General features: G+C 36.0%; 1 protein-coding gene across 1 annotated transcript in view; it reads left to right on the plus strand.

Annotated features, from left to right (window-relative positions):
- por (Protein-serine O-palmitoleoyltransferase por) overlaps positions 1–27336 on the plus strand; it is a 277914-nt gene that overhangs the window by 225970 nt on the left and 24608 nt on the right. Inside the window, exons 10-11 of the mRNA XM_090393431.1 lie at positions 7211–7287; positions 18497–18560. Coding sequence (XP_090249557.1) covers positions 7211–7287; positions 18497–18560 — 141 coding nt within the window. The remainder of the gene's footprint in view (positions 1–7210; positions 7288–18496; positions 18561–27336) is intronic.

Consider the following 27336-nt stretch of genomic DNA (forward strand, 5'->3'; position numbering starts at 1 on the left):
AGTCTTACCATTCCTCCTCCAATGATAAGAGTGATCATGTAGTCTTGAGGAGGCTGAATAAAAAATGAAGAAATATCAAGGAGAAAGGAAATTATGTGGAATTGTAACATAGGTGACTATAATAATCATAAAAATTAGCTTGGAACAGTTTCATGGATGACAGAATTGCAAGAGAAAGAGATAGATATCACCAGGATAGTGAAGAAATATATATCACCAGGATAGTGAAGAAATATATATCAACAGCAATGGCAAATATCATTCCTCAAATGAAAAAGATAACATGATTTGGTTAAAGTGGATAACTAGTGAAATCAGACAGGAACTGCGGACAAAAAATAAAAAGAGAAAGGTAATTGCATGAGGAATTGAAGCAATTGCATGAGGAATATGCAGTTCAAGCCAGGAAAGTGACTAGTATAGTGTTATGTCATTACTTTCTACTAATTTTCTATCTTTATTATCTCAATAATCGCTATTATCTATTCAACTGTCTAGCCTAAGAAATATCTATCTAGGGATATTTCCTTTTCAGATATTGGCAAAATTGATATTATGCTGTGCCAGCCAGTATCCTATAACAGAAGAGATTCTTGCTCAGGGAAACAATCCTAGATCTTAAGACATACACACACATCATTATGCACTTCGTTCCAGTCGCATAGATTTCTGTTACTAGCAGTCGTGACCTGTAATCTATCTTTATATACCTTCTAAATTCTTCCTGCTAAGGTTCTATTTTATAAGTGGTAATTTGATCTCGTAATCAGGCATGACTCAGGCATAAGTAATATAACATGTTTATTGGAATTTTAAGATATGTACAACTAAGATGAATCATATATTCAAAAATCTCAATTTCATACTAAATAAAGTTCATGCTAAGGAAGTTAATACATTCTAAGTTAGTCAAACACACTTAGTTTCCAAATTATTAATCAAACCAGATAAGGTAGAAAGCAAACACAATACCACATAAACTTATGATCCCTTTCCACATGCCACTCATTAATTACATTCTGGTGTTACTCAATTAAAGGCTATCTGCAATCTTAATTTCCTTATCAAAATCAGTCATATTCAAATATGAGAATCGCTTCCGAACAATTCTTTTGTTCAACGGCACTTAGCTATTGCAAATAAGTAATCTCACTAAAGTTCTCTAATAAATTGTCCACATCTTATAATTACACACAATTTTCTTTCTTCTAATACTTCCGAAACATATAATAAAGTTCTCTATGTTACCGAATCCTTTCTGGGTGTCTAGTCACTACCATGTGTTGGTTCTGGTTACCTTCCTATTAAGCTGTCTCTGCACCTGGCGTTTGTGGCTACGTCGTCCTTGAACTACTGCCGGACATGAACGTGTTTCTGCCGTGCCTAAGGGGACTTTCTGCACTCCTTCCAATGGGACATTCAGCAATGGCACGATTCTGCAAAATTCATGATAATGCACGAATAGCTCCCCATGGAATTTCTTAGACATCTCTAGGAAAAGGCCCACTGTCTGACATCGCAGCACTTACACTTCTCACTCTCACGAACTACCCGTCAAAACTCACCAAGCAGGAACCAGGAAAAAGAGAGAAGAGAGCTCAACATGGCACGCATCACCTTATATTTTCCTCTTGCGTGTCCCTTTTTTTGCTGGGTCTTTTCCACACAACCCTTATCGTTTATGCCCTTAAGTCGATCCCTTATTCTCCTTTTGCTTTTAGGTTGCTGTTATCCTGGAAAGCGTGCAACCATCACCTTCTGCATAAGCCATTGCCTCCAGCACTATGCTTGACTTGTACAGTTCACATGCGACCTTTGGACTGTTACTTATTACCTGTCTGGTGATTTACAGTATACTAGATAGCTTAATGAGACCAATAATAAGCCAACATTTCTCTTATATAAATTCTACTTTTTTGACATAAATTCTCTAATTTGATTTTCCGTTAGACAGCAATAAATTTCTATACATCACATATAAGGAATACATATTCTCACATATATTAAACAAGCTTTCTTTATTTTCTGCTGGTGTGTAGGTATTTCCTTTCGTAGTTAGATTTTGCATATTAAATCCTGAATGAACAATTTCATTGCAAAATTTCTCCATTCAGGATCTAACAAAGGTCCCCCTATCAGAAAAAAGTTTTTCCATCTCTTGAGAGAAACTCTTCTTATACGTCCCTCAGTTCTCTGGGGAGGACTCTTCCACTCCTTGAAATTTAATTCGAGCTTACATTCGGATGAGAGAGCAGGCTCTACACTCCATCTGATTGACTTACAATCTTTCTTATGACTAGTTGGGTTATAACTACTTCGTCATTTCTGAGTTTTGCACCAGTTATTCTTTGACTTCTTGTAGGAGATAGTTATATTCCGCCTGATACCAACATAGTTAATCTCTAGCGTATACTTACTTGTCTCAAGCTTATTTTTGTTTGTAACCCCCTCTTCTGATTATCTTCCTCCTTCTTCGTGGTTAATTCTATCAGGATTCTTCGAGATCTTAGATGGGGAGGCCTCACTCTGTTCTGAGTTGATGAGTGCTTTAAGCTCAGTGTTTCCCTCCATCGGTCTGGGCTCACTCTCTTCTCTCTCTCTCTGGAGTTTCCGACGCACATGGATACCTCTCTCACTTCAAGCTTGTGATCCCTTTCCAGCCCTTGTATTTCTCTTCCTCCCTTCTAGAATAATCACAGGAGAAACTGTATTTAGTTAAAAAGTCATTTCCCAGGATTAATCTTAAACGAGGAGTAGAGTTTCTTGGCAAAACTATGAAATTGTGCCAAACGCACATGCCAAATCTGGGCAGGATTACTTTCAGTCTCACTGACTTCGTAGCTTGGGTAGTAGAGGGAGATATCCCCAAAAGTTTAATGGGTTTTTCTCAGAAGTTTTGTCCTCCCTTTTATATAGGGCTCTATCTCCCTGAAACAGTTTTCTGAGATAATCGAGGCCTGTGAACCTGTGTTTATCACACAGGTTCACAGCCCTGAAATTTCTCCAGCAGATCCTTCCTTCAACTGTCATTTCAGGGTTGTCTCTGATCCCCTCCCTTCATTTTTTTTTTGCTTGCTACAAATATGAGATTTGGCCTCTGAATGAAAGTTTCCCTTTGAGTTGCCTTGTCTGTTGAAGCAGTTACAGGCTATATGTCCTAACTTATTGCAGTTGTAACACCTTGGGGACTCTCGGTAGTAACCCCTTGCATTATCTCCATCTGAGGACAAATTAGAGTTGCTATTGCACATGGCCGACAGCTCCGTCAGTCTATGCATGATAGTGTCCATTTTGTCGAGTAGTGGTCTCTGCATCCTTTCAACCTCCTCGTGAATTAGGTTCTCTCATCTAGCAAGGCAGAATTCTCCTGGTTTGTCATGGTGGCTGTTGTCAACTGAATAAGTACAGCATCCAGACGTTCCATGATAGGTTGTTGCAATCTCTCCACTTCTTGCTTTATTAATGAGCGAACCTCGCTAAAACTTGGACTGCCAGTACCAACCTGGTAAACTGTCTCAGGTCTACCTTCTTCACTTCCTCTCTATGCCTTCTGTTTCTCCTTCTTTTCTGGATGTTTCTTCACAGTGCCTTGATCCCTATTGCTGTCTCTCTCTTCCTTAATTATATTAACAGACCCAACTATGGCTGCAGGACAGATGTCTCCAAGCAGCTGTTCTCTCTCTTTCACAGCTGCATACCATTCTTCTAAGTTGGTTATATTTTTGCCAAACACTATCTCCCTCAGTTCATGCCTAAGCCCTATCCTGAAGTGCTGGAAGACTGCCCAGTTCAGATGGTGCTTGTCTTTGTCAGAGACACTCAGGGTATTTGCAAGAGTTATCAACCTATTGTAAAATTCTGATACCTTGTCTTTCTGCACCATTTTCTGGAGTTTCCATAAATTTGGACCCACATTCCTTGCCTTCGAAAACTGAGATATGAGTATTTCTTTGAACTTTTGGTAATTCAGGGTTTCCTTTAGAGTTGGCGAGGAGTAAAAGAAATTCTTCGCCCTTCCAACTAGCTTGCTACGTAGCAAAATTAGCAGTTGGAAGTCGCTCCATCGGCCATTCTTCCTCAGTTCTTCAATATATTCAAAGAAAGTTCTTTGTATAAGAGTCTTTTTAAAATTTTGTCTTTTACAATTATATTGTTTCACTCACTCACTGTCACGTTTATAAGTGTGTTGTGCTCTGATGATGCTGAGTTGAAAATCAGCGAAATATAAGTGTTAATAAAACATCTTTGTGATAAAAGTGTGTGTGTGGTGTGGAAGACTGCCCAGTAATACCATGTTGTTAGTACTATGCTGTTAATACCATGAAAAATGTCATGACTAACTTATATGTCTTGGTCATATCCCTTCTCCTTCTTTTCACAAGACTCAGTAAGTTGCATACTGGTTTATTCTCATATCCCTCATTTCATAGACCTGACACTTTTGACACTAATTTGGTGAACCTTTTCTGCATCCTCTCTAAATTACACCCCCTTGAAAACCAGGCAACCAAATCTGCACACATATTAGACCATATGCAACCTGATCAAAGTCTTATATAAAGAAATCATAACATCTTTGCTTCTGCATGTTAAGTTCCTCCTCATGTAATGAGATAAAAAGTGGATTATTATATCCTTGCTTTGTTTCAGGTAAAAAAGGAAAGAAGTAACTAGTAGTAGGAATTGATTGGGCATTTTCACTCCTGTTTTCCCCCATCCCCACCTTTACCACTAAATTATTGGCTGTTTTTTTTAATATGTTTATTAATTGCTGATTAAAAGTATTTGTTCTGTTAGTTTCAGCCATATATACATATTTGGTTCACACACACACACACACACACACACACACACACACACACACTAGGGGGGGGGGTTACAGCACCCAACCCCCTGATTTCTGGGCTGGTAGGTCATGACTGATTATATGTGGTTGCACTACCTTTATTTTTTATTTTTTATTTTTTTTTTTAGGTAGAGAACCATATATACATATTTGGTTCACACACACACACACACACACACACACACACACACACACACACACACACACACACACACACACACACACACACACACACACACACACACACACACACACACACACACACACACAGGGGGGGGGTTACAGCACCCAACCCCCTGATTTTTGGGCTGGTAGGTCATGACTGATTATATGTGGTTGCACTACCTTTATTTTTTATTTTTTATTTTTTTTTTTAGGTAGAGACGACCTGCTAATGCTTCTGCCTGGTATCTCCACTTGGGCCTGGCTCCCACTGAAGAGACCTCAGTAAAGGTCGAAACTAGTCTGGGTAGTGGCCCTTTCCTTAATGCATAACATTTGACATATCTGCAAAGAGATGTGTTTTGCATTATAGGAGACACTGAGATAGGAGTGTTGGTTTCTTGCTCCACCTTTGCAATGAGTTTCCCTGGTGTTGTACCACCTTACCCCAGTCCTGAAGATACTTTCAGGCACAAACTTTGTTTGCTCACACTTGGATAAAGGATTAAACAAATTTTATTATGCACTACCTTTAAGAGAGAGCTACCTACCAAATGGTAGTGCAACACAAGGGCAACTCGTAGCAAAGGTGGAAGAAGCATCACGCATTTCGTCGCCTTCCAGAAGTCGTGACCTACCAAGCTGACGTCACATCCGTTTTGAATTTTATGTCACATCCGTGACATAAAACGTTTCAAATTTTGGCTTATCTTAAATTCCTGGAAACCTCTAATTAAAGGAGCTTTAATGGAAGAAAGATAAAGTACGAAAAAATAAAGAAAGAAAAAATAATTTCATGAATGTATAGAGTAGATATTTATAATCCTGCATAATCATAAATAAACTAAATAAATCTTCTTACACCTTTTTGTTTTATATAGAGTAGATATCAAATAAAGTGACATAAAAACGTTTCAAATTTCGTCTTATCTTTTTATAGATATAGAGTAGATATATATACACACACACATACAGCAATCCCTCGATTAATGTGTTCTTAAAAACAGGCACATTAATCGAAAACGCAAAAATCAAATATAAACCTATGGGAAAAAGCATAATTTGTTCCTCAAATTTCTTTTTTGAGGAACGAAATTATACATTTTTATAAAAGAATTAGGGTATATCTCAGGGCCTAGTTAAAGGAAAACCATGAAGCTGAAAGACAATAAAACATGTTCAGAATATAAATTTATTATTCTACTTCTTAATGAAGAATTGAGCTAACGTAGTTTGACCGGCATTCTGTTTCTTTTTTTCATGCAACTGATGGCATGGCTCTATTGCCTCTTCTAGTGCTACTGCAAATTTTACTGCTTTTCTCTTCATCAGGGCCAGCCTCTAATCATTGCTGCTTAAAAACTTCGATTGTACAGTATTTTCAAGCTGTGTCTGTGAAATCTCTTTGGGCTCTCAGTGATTAAATTTTCTTCATATTCTTCGGGATCTTCCTGCCATGCATCTAAATTTAGCAGGTTGGAATCACTCCATTTCTCAGAATAAGGAATGGAGTGATTTTTTAATTAACTTGAATTCATTTATTTGAAAAGCCTCTAAAATCATTTCCACAATGTGTAGGAATATGCTTCCAAATGGCTGGCATATTGCTAGCAGTAATTTCATTTGACTTTGCAACTTTATAACCAGACTGATATTTCTCTGATTTGGCCAGAAAAGTCTTGGAAGGCATTCGCTTTCAAAAAGGCTGGTTTCGTTTCTTCAACAATAAATATTTGTTGGTCACAATAGCCCTCCTTCTTTGACAGGGGGGTTCTGCGCCAAGGGACGGAACTCCCCTTTCGAGTCTTAAAAATTTGAGTCATCAGAATTCAAGGAGAACTGACCTACCAGTCCGGAACCCGGGGGGTTGGGCGACATAGGTGCCAGGGAGCAGAATCCCCTAGTAATTTGGTGTTCATTCATTCCAGTGGTGTATCCAGTCACTAATCTAAGAAGCATGGATCCTCTTGCCTTTAGGAGGATACATCAGAAAGATAGATGATACACAGCTTTTATCATTTTGGTGGGTTTAGTTATGTTGAATTCTTGTTGTTAATAGCATATTGATAGATACAGTGTACAGAGGTTAATCCTCACCCTGCTCCCCATCCTTTCTTTAAGTTACTCAGTAATCTGTGGAACCAAAACTTAGCGAACAGATTGTTTTAAAGCATTTTTTAATAGTAAGTATTTCTTTTACAGATGTCTTTAAAACTGCAAAACCTCTTGGTAATTTTGCAGCAGTATTTTTAACATATGCAGCAAGTTCCCTTTTACATGTAAGTAAGAGCATTTCTACCAATTTTACCAATGCTTTGAACAGATTTATACATTGCTATTTTGCTTTTTTCCTTTATAATTCAACTAAAAAATGACAATTTTGTGGTTATTGGGTATCTTATATCAGTCTGTATATTTATTCTGCACAATTACTGCATTATTATTTAACTGCATGTTTTTTAATTTTGAATATGAGGATGTTTCTTAAAGAAATACATCATATAAAAAGTGAGAAGCATGATTATCACTTTGCTGAACTAGTCACATATGCACTGAGAGACAACAAATTAACACGTTCGCTGCCACGCTACTTTGGCATGGTCTGTTCCCCTACGCCGAGCAGTTTTACTTCTTCAAGGTCAGTACGATAATCTCGTTACCGGAGGTAAACGTCCTACGAGTATACTCGTAGTTGGCTTGTACAGAGCATATACGGTCTATGAGAATACACAGTTTTGATGCTAGCCCCACAAGCCAAGGATTTTCACTTCTTCAAGGTCACTACAATAATCTCGTTCCCGGTGGTAAGCGTCATACGAGTATACTCGTAGCTGGCTTGTGAAGCAGGTTTACCCACTACGAGTATACTCGTAGTTGGCAGCGAACGTGTTAAAGACTTGGCTATATATTCACAAATACCCAGAATCATTGCAGCACTCTTAACTTAGAAGACTGTTTTCACATTTGGGTTTACACTAAAAACCTCCCTAAGAGGAGTTTCAAGCTTCAAAATGGTTCACAATCAATACCTTAAATGCTGATCTTAATGCGTGATTTAATGGGCTAAAAATGGTCTGGTCAGTCAGCTTCAGTTTAATTCAAAATTCTGTCTTCTTTTTCACAGAAATTAACACTGTAATCTCTCCTTACATTCAATAATAATCAAATCCCCAGACAAATCATATTCTCTTTTGACAGCTATGAGTTTTTTATTTTTTTTTCTCCCACAAAAACATCACATCTGTAGATTCCTCGGCCTGCAGGAAACATCTTGGTGTTCGCTCAGAACTACTACTCAATTTTCCAGCTGTTCACTCTGTTATCATTATCATAACAATCATTATTTTCTTGTATGTGTGTCCTCAAGACATATGCCAGATACTTCATTGAAAATTTTTTCACTTGGTTAAATCATAAGTTAAAGTTGCATGCCAAGAAATTATATTCTTGTTTAATCCTTTATTCAAGTGTAAGCAAGCAAAGTTTGTGCATGAAGTTTCTTTGTGACTGGGTTATTTGTATATAGAATCCAACTGACTTCACATCACATCAATTTCCCTAGTATCCCATAATGCAAAATATTATGGGAAAGGCCACTACCCAGTGCCATTTCAACCTTTATTGAAATGATAAAGGGGTGTTCATTGTAGGCCTAGAATAGTTAGCGCAAGAGTGATAATATTTGGAGAAAGAGAAGACAGATAGATAGTATGAGAGGTAGACAAAAAGGCTTCAGCTCTTTTATATCATCATATAGTTAAAGGCTGTCACTTTTCCTTTTTAACAGGCCTTGTGCAGGTGAACAATCAAAAGACCAATTGAAACTGAAGGACAAAGATGACTGATATCACCTTGAGTTGGTCTCCTTGGCCTGGGATTTCTCTCCAGTCATCCCTGCAATTGACCATTGGACCACATTGAACTAAGAGGATGGTTTAACCATTTAAAAAACCTCTCATAATAAAAATAAACAGAATTTTATCCCTTCCCTGGTGAATATTACTTAATGTGGGTTGCCCAGCCAAAAATTTGATATCGCCTAGAATGCTTCTTTCTAAATACAAAAATCGTCTGACTGAACAATAAAATTTCCACAGTACAATATTATAAAGCATGTATGTGTCATATTGCTGGTTTTCAAATCCATGTTTCTACCTAACCTTCGATTAATGTATTTTAATTTGCTAATTATAAAAATTGAAATTCTCTTCCCATTGCAGACAGGTTGTGGGTACTACTGCAAAAAAAACAAACAAAAAAAACTATTCTGTTGTAAGTAATGGAATGCCCAACTCATTACATAATCTGTTCCAAATATGCAGCTGTAGAATGCATTTTCTTCTGCTTCCAATTGGTCTAACAGATTTGGATCTCTGATGTTATTGTACCTCCATTTTGGTGATATTGACTGAAAGGTGACCATATGCAATTCTCCAAGCAAGATCCCTCCTGTTAGGGTATCCTTGAAACTTAAGTAAGTTATGAAACAAAGTGGTGGTGTCAGTACCCAGCTGTGGAAGTTCATGGCAAAAGAGGTTTAAGATTTCTTTATACCAAATTTTACTTTTCTTAATAGAATTTTGTAATAATCTTAGAGTTAAGCACAGAACATTGTAGTATGCAGGAACAATCTCAGCGTTTTGGACCTTTATAATCATTTACTCCAAACAGGGGAAGATGAAAATCCAGGTAGTACCAGAGAAGTTCTGCACATGTGTGATTGGTCTGCAACTTTTTATGGATTTTGTATCTGTATTGCTTAAATGGCAGAATTTTAAGACTGGAAGCAATACAGCTACAAACCATAATCTTCCCTGTTCAGTTGTACATAATAAATATTACAGACATTAGAGAAGCTGAAGAAAAGCAATTATATAGTAAGCCTGTGCAATATTTTTGGTCTAGCCAATACCAAGAAGTTAAAAGGAATTTCTTCCACTATCAAAGATTATGGTTTTAAGTACAATGACTTTAGAAGAAAAGGAAAGTGGCACAATTTTCCAGTCTTCTAAGTTACAATGTTTTGGTATATAAGTTCTTGAACTGGTAATATTATGTAGGTGGAGAAGGGAATTCCAAGTATAGTGAGAGGTTTTTTCTTCAGTGTTAGTCCAAAAGGAATGCCTTCAAAATCCCACTTTCCAAAAACTTTTAATTTTGTCCTGTCTGCATTAGCAGTTAATCCACTGATCTTGCTGAATTTTAAAATACCAAAAAAATGTATATGGGAATCATTATCATATAAAATCTTAGAATCATATAAAAAGTGAAAAACAAAGGTAAGAAAACAAAAGTACTTATCTTGCCAAAATCGGATGTGTCATCATTGGCAGTCAGACCCAGAAGACGGATCATCAGTGGGTGCTAGACCCAGAAGAGATATCAAGGTTGAAGTAATGCAGAAATCATATACGAGGGAAGTGTGGAAAGTTTCTTTTAAACACCTAAAACAAAAATGATATTAAAGCAACTGATATAACCACAAGAAAGAACTTACTAATAACAGAGTTATGTAGGTAACTTATGCTCTTATATCCTTGTGTATTCTTTCTTGTGGTTGTAGAATATACAAGGATATGAATATAATAACATAAGTTACCTTCATAACTCTGCTATTAGTATGTTCTCTCTTGTGGTTATATCAATTGCTTTAATATCATTTTTGTTCTGGGTGTTTATCAGAATTTTCCAGATTGCTCCCCTCGTATTAGAGATAGATGTTGAAAGTTTTTATGCTTGGTTAAACTATATTAACTATATTGACTGCTCATAGTAGTCAATATTATTGTGATGTCAAGAATTTATATTCTTGACTTAATTGTTTTATTATTATTACTATTAAGAGAGACCTCCAGGAAGTCAGGAACTCATTGATGGAGGCCATACTAGTCACACCAGCTTGTACATAACTTGCACACACAACATCCAGCGGCAGTCCATTCCAGTCACTCACTACTCTGTGAGAGAAAAATCTAGTCCTAACCCCCTTCTCGACAGCATTCATCCTCAACTTCCATGGATGCCCTCACGTCCTTTCCCCGCCCTCCATAAAATGAAAAATTCCACCTACTGAAATTCTGTATAACCTTTTTTGGAAGTTTGGAAGTCTCAATCATATCATCCCTTTTTTTCCTGTTTGCTAGTGTTGCAATATACAAATTCTCAATCTGTCTTCATAATCTGAATTCTACAATCCTAATATCATTTTTGACACTCTCCTTTGCACTCTCTCCACTGTATTAGAATCACCATGGAAAGATCACACCTGCACACGATAGTTTAGGTAAGGTCTTATCAAGGCCTTGTAAAGACGCAAAATGACTTCCTTATCTTTACATGTCGAGGTTTGTTTCAGCATTGCAATTATCTTTTGAGTTGTGTTTGCAATCTTTGCTATATGACCCTTGAATTTCAAATTCCTGTCTACTAAAAACTTCAAGATCTCTAGCCTCATCAGTTTATTCAAGCATAATCCCACAATATGATATGACATTGGATATCTGATCACACCAAAGTGCATGATTTTACATTTATTAACATTGAAATGACAGCCCTTTTCACATGCCCACAATTCTAGCCTATTCAAATCATTCTGCAAGTACAGCATATCAGCAACACTCCTGTTTACACTAACTATCCTTGCATCACCAATAAATAGCTGTCACATGTCAAATCCTTTCCAATGTCATTAATGTATAGATTGAATAACAATGGATTAAAGACTGATCCTTGAAGAACGCCACTGGTTGTCTTGAATATTTCAGATTCACACCCCACATATACTACTTTTTGATATCTGTCAGTCAGCCATCCTCTTATCCATGCCAATTATTTATAATCCAATCTCGTATTCTCCAATTTATGCAACAGTATTCCATGCTGTATTCTGTCAAAAGTCTTAGCCAAATCCAAAAGTGTCATGGTGTATCCATTCCCCTTGTCTAGTTCAATGGTAACATTGTTATAGAATGTGAGCAAGTTGCTAAAACATGACCTTCCCTTAGTAAACCCATACTGTTCATTTCAAAGTAGAGTTTCTCTGTCAACCCATTTCTGAATGTGAGCCCTAACCATCTTTTCCAAAGTCTTCGCCACCACTCCTGAGATACTGATTGGTTGATACCTAAATACATTGGTCTTTGCACTATTCTTGTGCAATTGCATTACCATACATTCTTTTCACTCCTGTGAAATCTTCTCTGTTTCTGAGACTCAAATTGTATAGCCTGGTTAAAGAAATAACCAGTTCAGCTGAAAATCTTTTAGCACCCATGCTGATATTCTAATCACTCCCTGTTGCTGAATTCTGATTCAGTTTGTGCAACAACTAATACCTCCTCCTCATACACCTGGGTTTCTTCATCCATTGAATGGATAGCAGTAAGCTCAATGTTGCATACACCAGGTTGATAGCTTTCAGCAAAATGTGGACATTCATTAGGACAACAATTATTCTTTCATATTCATTCAGTCATTCTTTTGCTTGCAGCATATCGATAGAATTCTTTGTGGTTGTTGTCTTTAGTGTGCAGAGCCAGTTCTTTTCATACTCAGGCTTAACTTTCCATACAACAATTATGACTCTTCTGGCCATCTGCTTATAATTGTTGTAACTGACATCATCCTTATGCATTCCACATAATCTTTTTCTTACAAATCTCTTGCTTAATTAGATTACGCATTCATTTCATTCTTACTCTATTTATTCTTTGCACAACTGATCCCCTCCGACACTATAATCAGATCTAACAATCTTTGACCTCGAGTTCCTTTTATCGAGGAAGTTGTCTCGCAAGCTAAACAAATTCAGTTTCAAACTTCTCATGTGATTCAATAGCTACCCAGTCAATGTTTGGATAATTAAAGTTCCTCATTATGATTACTCATTTTGCACCATCATATTTATTTATTGATGCATTTCTTTGTCATTAGCAACCGATCCACAGGTCTGTAACAACACTCCACTGTGTATTTAATCTTGTTAGACTCCACTTCACACCAGATGGCTTCATACTCACTGCCACATGAAAAACGGTTACTAGTATTGTAGTCATTGGTCTCAGCTGTAACTGGATTCAAATCATCTGATATCATCATCAGCAGCATGCCCTCTCCTCTCCTATTCTGTCTATCCTTCCTAAAAATGCTGTACCCTTTGCACTTGATACCAGTTAGTATGTCTGCTTCTGATAGCTAGGTCTCACTAATTCCTACAATATGAGGTCCCAAAATATTAACCAAACTGTACTTCTTTGTTTCTGATACTCCTAGCATTCATGTACAGACATAATAAATTACCTGTATGCTCTTTTGCACACACTTGTCTGTGCATGACAGTTCGACAACTTGCAGATCTTTGTTCTTATCTAGTTCCTTACTTACATGACATTGTTACACATACTTGAAAGGTCCGAACCAGATGAATACAGAATCATTCTCTCTTTATAATCATTTCCTTAATAATAACCATTCCTATCATTAACACAGTTACCTAACATTGTTGCTTTTACACACATTCTCACCATTCCTCCCATCAGAATTCAGTTCCCCTGACTCTCTGTATTAGGTCTTATATCAAATAATAATTTTTCAAGACTTCTGATGCCAAGTGCATTCAAGTGCAGGCCATCTTATACAAATCCAATCTTCCCTCAAACTCGCTCCACACATCCCAAAACTTGCACCCATTCCTTCTATACAGCCTACACATCAAATTGTTTCCCATCATAGCCCTTCTTAATTGATTTTTATCATATCGAGGTAATATACTAATCATTTTCACTTTCTCACTCTTCGCTCTCGCCTCTTCCAACAACCCTTCCGTGACCTCTCTCATACTGAACTTATTGCTAATTAAGTTGCTAGTGCCTACTCCAGTTATGATTTTGTTTACTTATCTTTTCTGTTTTTCAATTGCTTGTGTTATATCTTTAATTTTTGCACCTGGAAAATTTGACTTTATAACCTGCACATCAATGGTATGCTTTATGATAGTCACCATACCAAATAACATCCTTTTTATAACAACTTTATTTACCAGATTTTTGTTATTATGCACTAACTTATCTGATTCCATGCTTTGTTTTCCATTTTGCTGTTGAACTTTTTTATTCTCCCTATGTTCCTCTAAACACTACTCAACTTTCTGTAGCTCCCTCATCATCTGTCTAATAATTTGCTTTAGCCTAGCAATCTCAGAGGTTAAATTATTTTCAATATCCTCTTTAATATCTTTAAAGAGGATATTGAAATTTCGTTTCGTCTACATTACACCTATATTTAATATTAAAATATTACAATCAAAATATGTTATAAAGACACTAAATACTCTAAACACATGAAAATCTACTTTAATATACTATTAAACTCTAATTTTCTAATTTTTTTTATCTGTTTCAATAAAACAGATAAAAATCACCAATTTTACGCGAGCTCTAAATTACACTGACTCACAATATGACAATATGACCTCGAACCCAAAAATCTTATCCAATTCTTAGCAAACAATTTGCGCATGAAGTTTCTTCACGACTGGACTACTTGTATATAGAGGCCAGTGACTTCACATCACTTGTCCTAGTATTCCATATAATGCTAAGCATTATGGTAAGGGCCACTACCCAGACTGGTTTCAATCTTTATTGAAGTCACATCAGTGGAAGCCAAACCCAGAAGAGATACTAAGGTCGAGCAATGCTGAAGTCATATATTATCCATATACAAGTAGTCAAAAGGTGTTACACCTTATTATCATATTAACTTATAATTTAACCAAGTGAATAAATTGTCAACAACATGTATCTCTAATCCAGAGTATTTTTGATAATAATGTATGACACCTTTTGACTACTCATATATTGATAATGTAAAATCTCACACGATAAGTTAACTTATCAAGCTCAGTTTTACAAGGGTGTCAAATCAAAATATTATAGAAAATATGATGTATTATTATTATTTTTAAATATAAATTAACTACTTTGTGTAATGTATTCGATATTACCTGTTTAAGAACAGGGTTTGAAAACAGAGGAAAGGGATTATGCCTTATTAGTATAATGAGTCAGCAAAAAAATAAATAAATAAAAGAGAGGATATTAAGCTGGCCAGATTAAGGACGAAATAAGATAAGCACATCAGAAAGGAAAGGTTCGCAACAACTTGTGAATATTTAGGCACCTAAAACGAAGACTTCTGGCAAGAGAGAACATGAGTGACGTCATTGTGCCAGAGGGTGATCGCAGACACTTCGGAATTGAAAAAGAACAGGGAGGATTTTTAAGGGCTGAAGAGAGAGGAAAAAGGAGACCCGACCTCCAGCCTCTTGGCTGGAGGTTGGGTAGCTCGTACCTCTTGACCCTGAGAGTACACTCATGGTTTATCGTTGGAGTTTTGGCAATGGTGAGTCTCCCTGAAGTTTTCCGGGTAGTTCCCAAGGTACGTCTGCCCTATAGCCCGACTGACTGAGGCCCAATGGATGTGTCAGAGGCAAAATCAGAGTTTCTCCTGTTACCTACTAGTGTAAACAACAGGCAGCCTCCAGCTGAGGAAGAAAAAGGAAGAAAGAATGAAGGATATTGTTTGCTACTCCAGCCAGAACAATGGCAATGCTATATAGAGTACAGAAATGTCCAAGTTAAATGAAGGAAGTCCCATAATGCTTAGCATTATACACACCCAAAAGGATGTGTGCTTTGCATTAATGGATAATAGGGCAAGTGATGGGATGTCGTTGGTCTCTACACAAGTAGGCAAGTTATGAAGAAACTTCATGCACAAACTTTGTTGGCTTACACTTGGATAAAGGATTAAACCAAGAATATAATTTCTTGGCATCTTTAAATTACAGATACTTTGATAGTCCAGGATAATTGATTTTCATTATTACTAGCTTCTTATCAGTTTTATTCTGAATTAATCTGCTATTGGTTATGTTTCTGAAATTGTCGGATCTTTCATCTTTTAAGACACTTTAACTGCTTCTATCCACCTAAATCTTGGTCTTCTACTGCGTATTTTGCTTCCATCTTAACATTAAATACTTGTTTTTCTAGCCTTTCTTATCCTTTTCTGTTTAAGTGACCAAGACCACCTTAGATTAGCACTGCTTACACATTCTTGACTGCAAATGAATGTCAAGATCCTTTAATGTAGTCATTTTTAACATAGTTCAGCTACTAATGTCATCTCGTCTTTCTTATTCTCTTTAGAACTCTCATATCTGTGGTCCACAATTTATTTTATATTTCATCTAACTCTTACATTAATGAGGAAAAATAGTTTACACTGTCTTGTTTGATATTTTGTCTAATGATGATTTTTTCTTTTATTTCATATAAACTTATTTTCATCTCTTGGTACCATACCAGCCTTACTCAGCCTCTATTAACCCTTGCATTGGCCTTAGCATATTTACATGTCATTAAATACATGGATTCAAAGCATCTATTGAAATAACATTTGATTACTCTCATGGATACAAAGTATAAATTATTTGATATATTTTGTCCCTATGGCTGTCCGCATGATGTTAAAGGCATTGGATATTGAATATTACTGTTCTCACTTTATCTAATCCAAAATCATGTCTGCCAACTATTAATTTATTATTTAATTAATCTGATAACTTCTTTCTTTGACAGTGTGCCAAGAAGAAAGTAGTTAAAAATGCTCCAGTGATATGGTGTTAATGGGACATTATATCAAACAATACATAATCTCTATTTGAGTTGTAAATCAGCAGTTCGAATTGAAAGAGGTACAGGAAGATGGTTCGAAGTTAAGTCAGGTGTGTAACAAGGGCGTGCATTATCTCCACTGTTATTCATCATCTGTATGGATCACATTATGAAGGAAAATGTTATTAATGACTTTGTTGGTGTAATTATTGTTAGTAATTAATGAATTAATTACTAACAATATCATAGGACATCGTTAGTACAGTTAATTCAAACAATGCTAAGAATCACATACAGCTAGGGTGCATGCTTACAATGAAATCCCTCTATGCATGCAGTAGCGTGTTATAGAATTAAATTAAAATATATATCTGGAGAGAGGGAAAAAATCCTTTCCTATGGTTTGGGTCTTCAATTACGTGTTTGTGCGAGGCCAGATTTCTGTGGTTTGATAAGACGGATATGGTCTTGATGTTCCAAAATGCATTTGCTAATGGATCTACTTGTCTGTCCATAGTAGAACAATTTACAGGAACATGGGACCTCATACATGCCAAGTAGCATCAGAGGCGAGAGTTTGTCTTTAGGAGAAGGTAACTAATTGTAGATTCTTTCAGTGTTGTGTATAAAATCTAAATATGGAATGCATTTAGGTGAAATGGCAAACTTATGACTTCTTGCTAGAACATTTAATTCATCTTCTGTTAGTGGACGGCTAGATAAGTTGACAACTCATTTGTTGGTATTTTTAACTATACTGATGATGTCCTAATGATACTTAGGATGAAATATTTACTTATTAAAAAATCTTATTACTGTGGTTACGTGTGTATGTTTAGTCATGAATGCTCCACAGGTTTCATTATACAACAAAGTCTTATTCCTTCATGGAGAACTGACAGCACAGATGACAAACTTACTAGGCAAACTTCAATTGAAACAGGTTAAGCTACATGGCAGAATCTTTTTTAAAAAGTGCAGACGCGATAATCTCATTCCCACGTTTGCTGAACTAAAGGAAGTTATCAAATCACCAGGTGCTCATAAAATTTATCAGAAAGCAAGCCATTCCTTACTGCTTTATCAGTTCCAAGTTTCTAAACATGAACTGGCAACAAATATTTTAAAAATCACAGAATTAGAAAGACTTTAAAAAAAAGTTTGAAAATTTCAAAGAATTTGAAAGACATTCGGCATCTCCAAACATCCGAAATATAAGATCTGATAATGTTGTGGTCTTGACAGATTGATTTGGAGGAAAATTGTTGATAGGAAGTTAGTAATGATGTAACTTTTCATATAGTACTATCATAAGCTTCCGTACACTCCCTGAGGGTATGCAAGGGGGTCTGGAAAGTTTTGATAAACACCTAGAATAAAAATTATATTAAAGCAACTGATATAATCACAAGAAAGAACATACTAGTAACAGAGTTATGAAGGATATATTCTTATATCCTCATGTTCTTTCTTGTGGTTATATCAGTTGCTTTAATATTTTTGTTCTAGGTGTTTATCAGAACTTTCCAGCCCCCACCCCGTATATCAGAAAATTGATGATGATGATCACTTCTTTCTTTCTTTATATATTCATGTTGCATTAATTTATCTGTATCTGCAGTATTTTATGATTAAACCTTTCCTTTAGTATTAATATCTCATTTACTAATGTGTTTATTTTCTCTATTTTTGAATGAATATTCTACTTGAAGAATGTATTTAGCAAAAAAAATCCTACACTATCTGTATTTCTCTGTATGTTCTGTATTTATATGGACATACAGCTTAAATGTTTTAATTTCTTTTCAAGGGTCTGAACTTCCAGTTGTCAGCTGTGCTTCTGTCTTTGGGATTTTATACTTATATAGAATATGGTAAGCATAGTTTGGTAAATATGTACAATTAGTAAGTTTTGCACTTTGCAAGTATTTGATTGCCATTGTTTTTAGAATAGTGGTCAGCAAAAATATAAAAATAAATAAAATAATAAGAATAATTATGGATATTATTTCTGGGAAAACTCCCATGTTACCCCTCCTAACAAACTATTATATTTACAGCTATTTTGCTTGCTTCTGTTTAGGAGTGCCCTTGTTTAAATGTCATTGGCTTTTTTACTCACGGATTCTTAGGGCATTGTAGATGTATATTTACCAATAAATATATGTAGCATAAAGGGAGAGAAATTTACACATACCTTTTCCTGGGTGTTGTTGCTTTTCTTCTTTCTGCGATGTCCAAACTACTGTGTGTGTGTGGGGGGGGGGTAGGCAATGTGGGAGAATTAAATAGAAATGGAAAAAAAAAACGGGTTTTTTGAATTATATATATATTATATTATTAGGGATGGGCAGAGCATTTTTTTATATTTATATAGGGTGGGAAAGGGTGAATGGGTTGAAAACAGCAACTGATTTTTAGAGGGGGGGTGGAAGGGGGTTGATGGGGTGCGGTCCGTTTCGACTATGCTTGGTCATCGTCTGAACACATGGAGGAAGTGGATGCTATGTCAGGTCGGGTAGGTGCTTCTGCTTTTGAAGTGTTTGTGTTACCGCCTATTGGTTGGGCTTGTGACCTCAATTTTATGTTGTGAAGCTTCCAAACCTTGGAGATTATGTAGGGCCTGTAGACGTTGATAGAGTTCGTGTCACATTTTATGGCTATTGTTTCCGATATTCTAAGCATTGTTTCATTGTCTTGTCTGTCTACTATGATGGCCTTGTCGATCTGCAGGGTATGTTTTTGTTCAAGGGTGTGAACAGCTATTTCCTTTTTTCCTGTTTTGTATTGTATTCGATTTTTCTTTTTGATGTTGCATTTTTTTTAGTGTTTAAATGTTCTGGACTAGGGATGTTATAATCGTGGAAGTGTTCTTGTAGTCTTGCCCATAAAGACCTGATGGTGGAACCCATGTAGGTGATATCACAGTCTTTTTGGCAGGGAAATTTATAGACTACATTGTGGTGTTCAAATATTTCTTTTTGTGTGTGAGATTTAGTGGGTTTTAGGAGATTTGCCAATTTTTGGTTTGTGGTGAATACCAGTTTGTAGTCAGTATATTTGAAGATGTATTTATAGGCTTTGTATGTGTTTTGGGTGTATGGTAGTTTGATAATTTTTTGTGTTGGGAAGTTTGTTTTGGTACTTGGGTTGTTTTGGCGGTTTTTGGCCATCCTGTTTGCGTAATTTATTAGTTGTGTAGGATAGTTGCAATTTTTGAAGATCTGTGTTAGTTTTTTATTTCTACGTTTAGAGTACTCTGATTGGTTGAAAATTTGTAAGCATTTATGAATTGTGATAAGATGACCGATTTTTTAACGGAATGTGGATGGTATGAGTGGAAATGGAGGTAGTTTCCGATATGCGAGGGTTTGTGGTATACTTTCGTGGCTATTTTGTTGTATGTTCTGATTAATGTCCAGTTTAAAAAATTGATGGATTTGTTCTGTTCGGTTTCTATGGTGAATTTTAGTCTGCACCGAACAGAACATATCCATCAATTTCTTAAACTTGACGTTAATCAGGACAAACAACAAAATAGCCACGAAAGTATACCACAAACCCTCGCATATCAGAAACTACCTCCATTTCCACTCATACCATCCACATTCCATTAAAAAATCGGTCATCTTATCACAATTCATAAATGCTTACAAATTTTCAACCAATCAGAGTAGGCACTCCTAAACAGAAGCAGGCAAAATAGCCATAAATATAATAAGAATAATATTTGTAATCAATATATTTCGCTATATATAATATACTGGGTGTGGCTATTAAATAATGAGGCTGGTTGCAAAAATGTGGTTGATTATTACAATTGTACAACTTAATTGTTATCCCCCTTCAACATACTCCCCTCCTCTATCTATACACTGTTGCATATGAATTTTCCATTCTTGGAAGCAGTGCTGAAAGTCATCAAGTGTTATCTGATTCGGTAGCAGTGCCATTTTCTCCTTTATCTCATCGACTGACTGAAAATGGGTACCCTTCAATGCCGATTTCAACTTTGGAAAAAGGTAAAAGCGCATGGAGTTAAGTCCTGCGAGTAAGGTGGATGGTCCAACACTGAGATCTTCTTATCAGCTAGATACTGCATTACAGATAGTGCACTGTGGGCTAGAGTATTGTCCTGATGGAGAATCCAAGCGTTGTTATTCCACAGATCAGGTCTTTTCTTCCTCACTCGTTCTCTCAGCTTGGCCAGAACCTCAAGGTAATAATGTTAACAGTCTGACTCTCTGGTACCCATTCAACCATTAACACGCCTTTGATATAAAAAAAAAAAAAACAATCAGCATTGCCTTCAGTTTTGACTTGCTCATTCCTGCTTTTTTCATTCTCGGTGACATGGAAGTTTTCCAATGCATCGATTGTCTCTTTGTTTCTGGATCGTATACTGGAAAATCCACATCACATGTGATGGTATTCTCCTTTAAGTCCAACTCCTCTATCAGCCGTTCCATGATGTCAGTGCAAATTTGTTTCCAGCCGTCTTTCTGCTCCTTACACAAGTTTTTGGGAACCATTTTGGCACAGACTTTGTTCATGTTCAATTGCTCATGCAAAATTTGTTGTACAGTCTCTTTATCAATGTGCACCATGTCTGCTATCATCTGAATGCTTAATTGGCAATCATTGCAGACAATTCATTAGTTTTCGCAATGTTTTGTTCAGTTGCTGCCATGACAGGGTGACCTAGTCGTTCGTCATCTTTAATGTTTTCTCGACCTTCAGCAAAGCTTTTGTGCCATTCAAGTTTAACATTAGACATTATTCCAGCAAAGCGACTTCATGTGTTTCTTTTATAACTGCTTACAAGCTAACTATGAGCGACAGTGAATAATGCTTATCTCAACTGCTTCTAGAACCTTCAATTTCATTCACAGCGAAACCGCATCCCACTGCTACCAGTACACGATTCCCAGTGCACCTTGTTATTTAACAGCCACACCTCGTATATATATGCCACATTAATAACTTTTTTTTAATTATTATAAATATTTCATCTTATGTATCATAAGACATCATCCATACAATTATCGAACAATAGAAATTGAATTCAAAAAACACATTCTTAAATTGGAATTCCTCTACATGTACAGTCATTCATGGATTAAAACTTTCTTTCTTTCTTAATCCTCCTCTTCTGCCTTTTATGGTGTCGAGGTTTTCTTATTCTTGCAACCACAACCATCTCGAGGATAAGGTGGTTGGTCCCTCCATGGATTATATCTACTAGGGTGAAATTAAAATTAATTAAATTAAATTAAAATATAACAAATTATTTAATGCAATTGAGGATTACAATTTCCCAAACTTTTGCAATAGTGAAATAGTCATTCCAATTAAGATTAGGTCTATAAAGTAAGGTTTCAATACTTTCTTTATATAAGTATTCATGTTTATATACAGATCTATGTAGTAGCTTAGCATTTTGCAATTGGATCCTGTGGTTAGCCTTTTCGATTCCATCTTATGCAAGGCCAGATTTGTGAGGTTTGATAAGACGGATGTGGTCTTGATGTTCAGAGATAAATTTATTTATAGATCTTCCTTTTTGTCCATAGTAAGACAAGTTACATGAACATGGTACTTTCTATACACTAGGTAGCATCTTTGGTGATAGTTTTCCTTTTTGAGAAGGTATCAAGTTGTGAATTTGTTTGATGGGTTTATAGGTAGCAATGAGTTGATTTTTTTTTGATTTTTTTTATAATTTTTCCCAAACATTCAGAGATGCCTTTAATATGTGGTATAGGAATCCTGTGGGCTTCTTCTTGTCTGGGTTGATTTGTTATTTTTTGGGTTGTTATTGGATTATATCCATTTAGTAAGGCTGTTTCTTTGATAATTTCCAATTCTTGTTTTAGAGATTCTTCAGAAGAACAAATCTTGTGTGCTCTGCATAGTAAATATTTAATGATGCCATATTTTTGAGATGGATGGTGAGCTGATGTATTATGGATATAATGACCTGAAAAAGTTGGTTTTTGATAGACAGAAGAGGAAATGGATACATCTTGTTTATGCTGGATGTGTACATCAAGAAAGGAAATACCTTTTGATGATTCTTTTTCTAGTGTGAACTTGATACAAGGATGCTGGTTGTTGATTTTTTGTAGAAATGATTAGAGTTCTGGGTCTGTGTGACTCCAAACTGCAAAGACGTCATCAACATAGCATAGCCAAATTGTTGGTTTTGGGTCAAGAATGAAAATTCAAAAAATTAAATTAAAATTTTAAAAATTGTAAAAATATTTTGAAAAAATTTAAAATTAGAAAAAAAATTAAAATATTTTTATTTCATTATACTGTATTTGAGCCACATTGTAAAAATTAACTAAGTGCAGTCTTAAATGTTCCTTGATCCTATGCTGGTGTCAGAGTTTTGAAACAGGTTTTTTCATCCCATTAATAGGCAAGCACACACAATTTACTGATGAGGTATTGGCTTCAAAATGTTAATTACTTTGACTGTAAATCCCAAACAAACCTTCTTTGATATAATAGGTCTCTTTCAAAAACTTGATGTTACTACTATGTCCTGCTAGTGTGTATGGGAGGGGGGGGGAAACTGTCTGGCAGATATCCAAATTTGATAGACTGGAAAAAAAGATTTCTCTGTGAAAAATTTATATATAAAAGAAATGCTATGAATATAAAACGACTTCCTCTCATATATAGATAATTCTTTACTGATAATTTTGCATTTAATGCTGCATAATATTCTTAAAATTTTCATGATTATTGTGAAATGGAATGATTTTTAGATGTAGCAATACGTAGCCATTTACATTACTTTCTTCTACAGACTTGAAATTTTTCTCCTACAAAACCAACTGGAAAACACCTGTAGTTAACAAACAGTATACTAGCTTTTGCCCTTTTACTTTGATCATAATTCCACACAATTATGTTCCCAAAACTTCAACTAGTTCTCAACTAGTCTCCAATAACAGCACCTATCAGTTTGTAAACTATAACCCCAACTAACAGAATAAAGAAAAAAACTGAGAAATTACTTAAGTCCGTCACTTCTTGGCCATCAGACATGGTTAAAAAATTTATACTCCATTACGCCCGTTCTTCCAGAACACATGGTGTTCCTAAAGTACACAAACAAAACGTACCACTTCGGCCGATAGTTGAAGGAATAGATAGCCCTAATTATCACCTAGCCAAGAAATTAGCGTCAACGCTCAAGGAGTTGGTAGGTCATTCCCCCTCCTATATAAAGAACACACAACACTTTATAAACAAAGTTAAAAACATAACACTCAACAAAGATGATTTATTAGTCAGCTTCGACATTTCTGCCATTTTCACAAATGTCCCAATCAATGACACAATTCTTCTCCTACAGAACAAATTTCTGCCCGACATTATGGCCCTCTTTGTCCACTTACTACGTTCCGGTTACTTTGTGTGGCAAAATAAATTTTACCTACAAAATGAAGGTACAGCCATGGGCTCACCACTATCCCCCCCCCCAGTGCTAACTTTTATATGGAAGCTTTTGAGCAAAGTGCTCTTGATTCCTTCACTCTAAAACCTACAGTGTGGCTTAGATACATTGACGATGTTTTTGTTATCTGGCCACATGGGCAACAAACATTAAACACATTCCTTAGCCACCTAAACAAACAACATGAACGCATACAATTTACTATCAAAATTGAAAATCGGAACTCGCTCCTGTTCCTGGATACACTGGTCACACATCTTCCTTCGGGCAGTCTATCCTTCACGGTCTACCGCAAACCGACACATATTGGCCAATACATACATGCTAAATCATACCACCACCCATAACAAAAATATGGAGTCATTAATATCCTTAAAAACAGAGCTATAACAATTTGCTTTAATTAGCAAGCTCTTAAACAAGAATTAAAAATTATTAGCAACACGTTTATAAACAATGGCTATAACAAAAATACTATTAATAAAGTTCTTCATAAAACTTCATCAAAAAAGAATTTAGATTAGAGTAAAACCATAGCCATCCCATGCATTAAAGGGTTATCAGAAAGAATCAACAGAATCCTACACCATTATTATCTCAATGCCACCTTTAAACCACCTACAAAATTAAAAACATATTCAACTCCTTTAAGGATCCTCTCCTCCCATTGGCACATCCTGGAGCTTATCGCATCTACTCCACCTGTAACTTGCCTCGTATTGATGAAACTGGACGTACAATCCCTATACGTAAAAAAAAAAAAAAAAAAAAAAAAAAAAAAAAAAAGAAGAAGAAGACAAAAGACACATTATTTATAACAATTTTGGTGAAGCAGGCCTCTCAGATCATGCTCTCAACACCGTACACCAAATTGATCGGAAAAGTACCCACTCTTTACACCATACAAAAACTTGGTATGAAAGAAAATTTAAAGAAGCCTGCAAAATTCTGATTAAATACCCTAATATCAACAATAATGGTGGCATGAAAATTCCAAGAATCTGGATGGCACATATTCAGCCTACTTAGTATCTAGCATATTTTAGGACTTTAAGCAACCTTCAGCTAGTATTGGAAACTGTTCCATACCAACTGGTTGAAATTTATATGTATAATCATGTTTTTAACATATATATATATAAACATGTTGCTCTCCAGCCTAATGTAATTTTGTAACCAATAGATAATAATAATAATGGGATTCTAGCATTGATGTAGTAAAGATTTTTATTTTCATCAGAGGTCAGGCCAATAAGTGTTGTAACGGTTGGTCAGTAACTTTAGCAAACCATATAGATTGTAGTGCAGCTTGTTTCTCTGTATATAGTGTATATGCTTCAGAAGATGACCTTGATATGAAGGTTGAAATGTTGAGTGTAGATTTTGGTTTATATTAAACTAAAGTTTTACTCAAACACAGTAGTTGTCTCCATAATTTTCCAAAATGCATCCATGTAATTCTTGCATGATTCATCTACCTGACTCTGAGTATACAGTCTAACACTGCTTCTTTCAAACAATTGGGACTTCTCCCAATTCTCAACTCCTACACTATCTTGAAGGCACCCACCTAATAAACAACCACCAGTATGGATTCCGTCGCTGCCAATCAACAAGATATTTGCTCACGTCACCCATCTATGAACAAATGCCTTGGAGAAGTTGGCGAATCTGAAGTGGTTGCACTTGATATCTCCAAATGCATTTCAACTGAATCTGGCATAAAGGCTTAATAAGCAAACTACCATCATGACCAAATGATGGTAGATTTTTTTTCACCCTGGACTTCTGAAGTTGGATTGCCAGCTTTCTGTCTGGATGCACACTGTGTGTGTGTGTGATGGTGGATGGTTCCTCATCCTCTCACCATTCAACTAATGCTGGGGATCCACAAGGGTTTTGTCCTCTCACCAACCCTCTTCCTGCTATATATATATATATAGCAGAAAGATAGCAGGAAAAAAAAAAAAAAACATTTTTTCTCAGTATTCTTTTTGACAATACCCAAATGTCCAGACAATTGGAGATTTCTCTTCTTGGAATTACCTGAAACCTCTCCTGGCATAAATACATCACAATCATTGCATCCTCAGCTTCAAAAAAACTAGGATTTCTCTTTCACTCGAGATGTTACTTCATCCCTGAACAGCTGTTAACATTATACAAATCACAAATTCGCCCAGCTATTGAATACTGCTCTTACATATGGGGTGGGGTCCCTAAAAGCTCCCTCAAAATGCTTGACAGAGGAGAGCAATTAGACTTATTAATGACCCATCTCTTACCAACTCACTTCCCCTCCCCCACTTTCACACAGATGTTTGGTTTTTGCAATATGTATATTCTACAAGTATTTCCATGGGAAATGCTCATCTGAAATTGCAACAATCATTCCCCCACTTAGTACTAAGCTTGTTGGAACATGTGCAGCTGCTGCTCAACATCCCTTCACAGTGCACCTTGAAACAAACAGAACAAGTTTCTTCTTCCATCACTGAAACTGCTGTATTGTGGAACAGTCTTCCCCATATTGTGTTTCCCAAAGGAATACAATATACAGTCATTTAAATCAAATGTAAACAATTTCCTCCTTTCCCAACCCACTACTCATACTACTCATAATGTACTATAGGTTGATCAACCAACCAACCTCTCCTGTATGGGCTCAATATATATATATATACATAAAGTATGATATCAAGGAAACAAGGATACAAATGGAGTCCCACAGGGCTCAGTATTGGGACCTGTGTTGTTTTACCTATATATTAGTGGCGTTGTCAATGGATTGCAAAGGGATATACAGTTGTTTACAGATGATGTGAAGCTGGAAAGGGTTATTAGTAATAGTGCAGATGTGGCAGTCCTTCAGGAGGATTTAAATAAGCTAGACAGATAGTCAAATGAATGGGAATGTCAGTTTAATTCAGGTAAATGTAAATTCTTGAAGTTTGGGATACATCAGTGGGAGGCTGCATACTCTGTTGGAGGAAGTGTACTGTAGGAAGTGGAGGAGGCAAGGGATCTTGGAGTGATGATTGATAGAAACCTGAAATTCAGGGAACATGTTGCAAAGGTGTTGAAAGTAACATAGAGGATTGCTGCAATACTGAGAAGGACACTGACCAACAAAGATAGAAGAGTTGTTTTTCCATTGTATAAAGCCCCGATTTGGTCTC

Source organism: Typopeltis vanoorti, chromosome 5 (assembly GCF_054136105.1).
Source record: "Typopeltis vanoorti isolate ZY-2024b chromosome 5, IOZ_Tvanoo_1.0, whole genome shotgun sequence".
NCBI classification, from domain to species: Eukaryota; Metazoa; Arthropoda; class Arachnida; order Uropygi; family Thelyphonidae; genus Typopeltis; species Typopeltis vanoorti.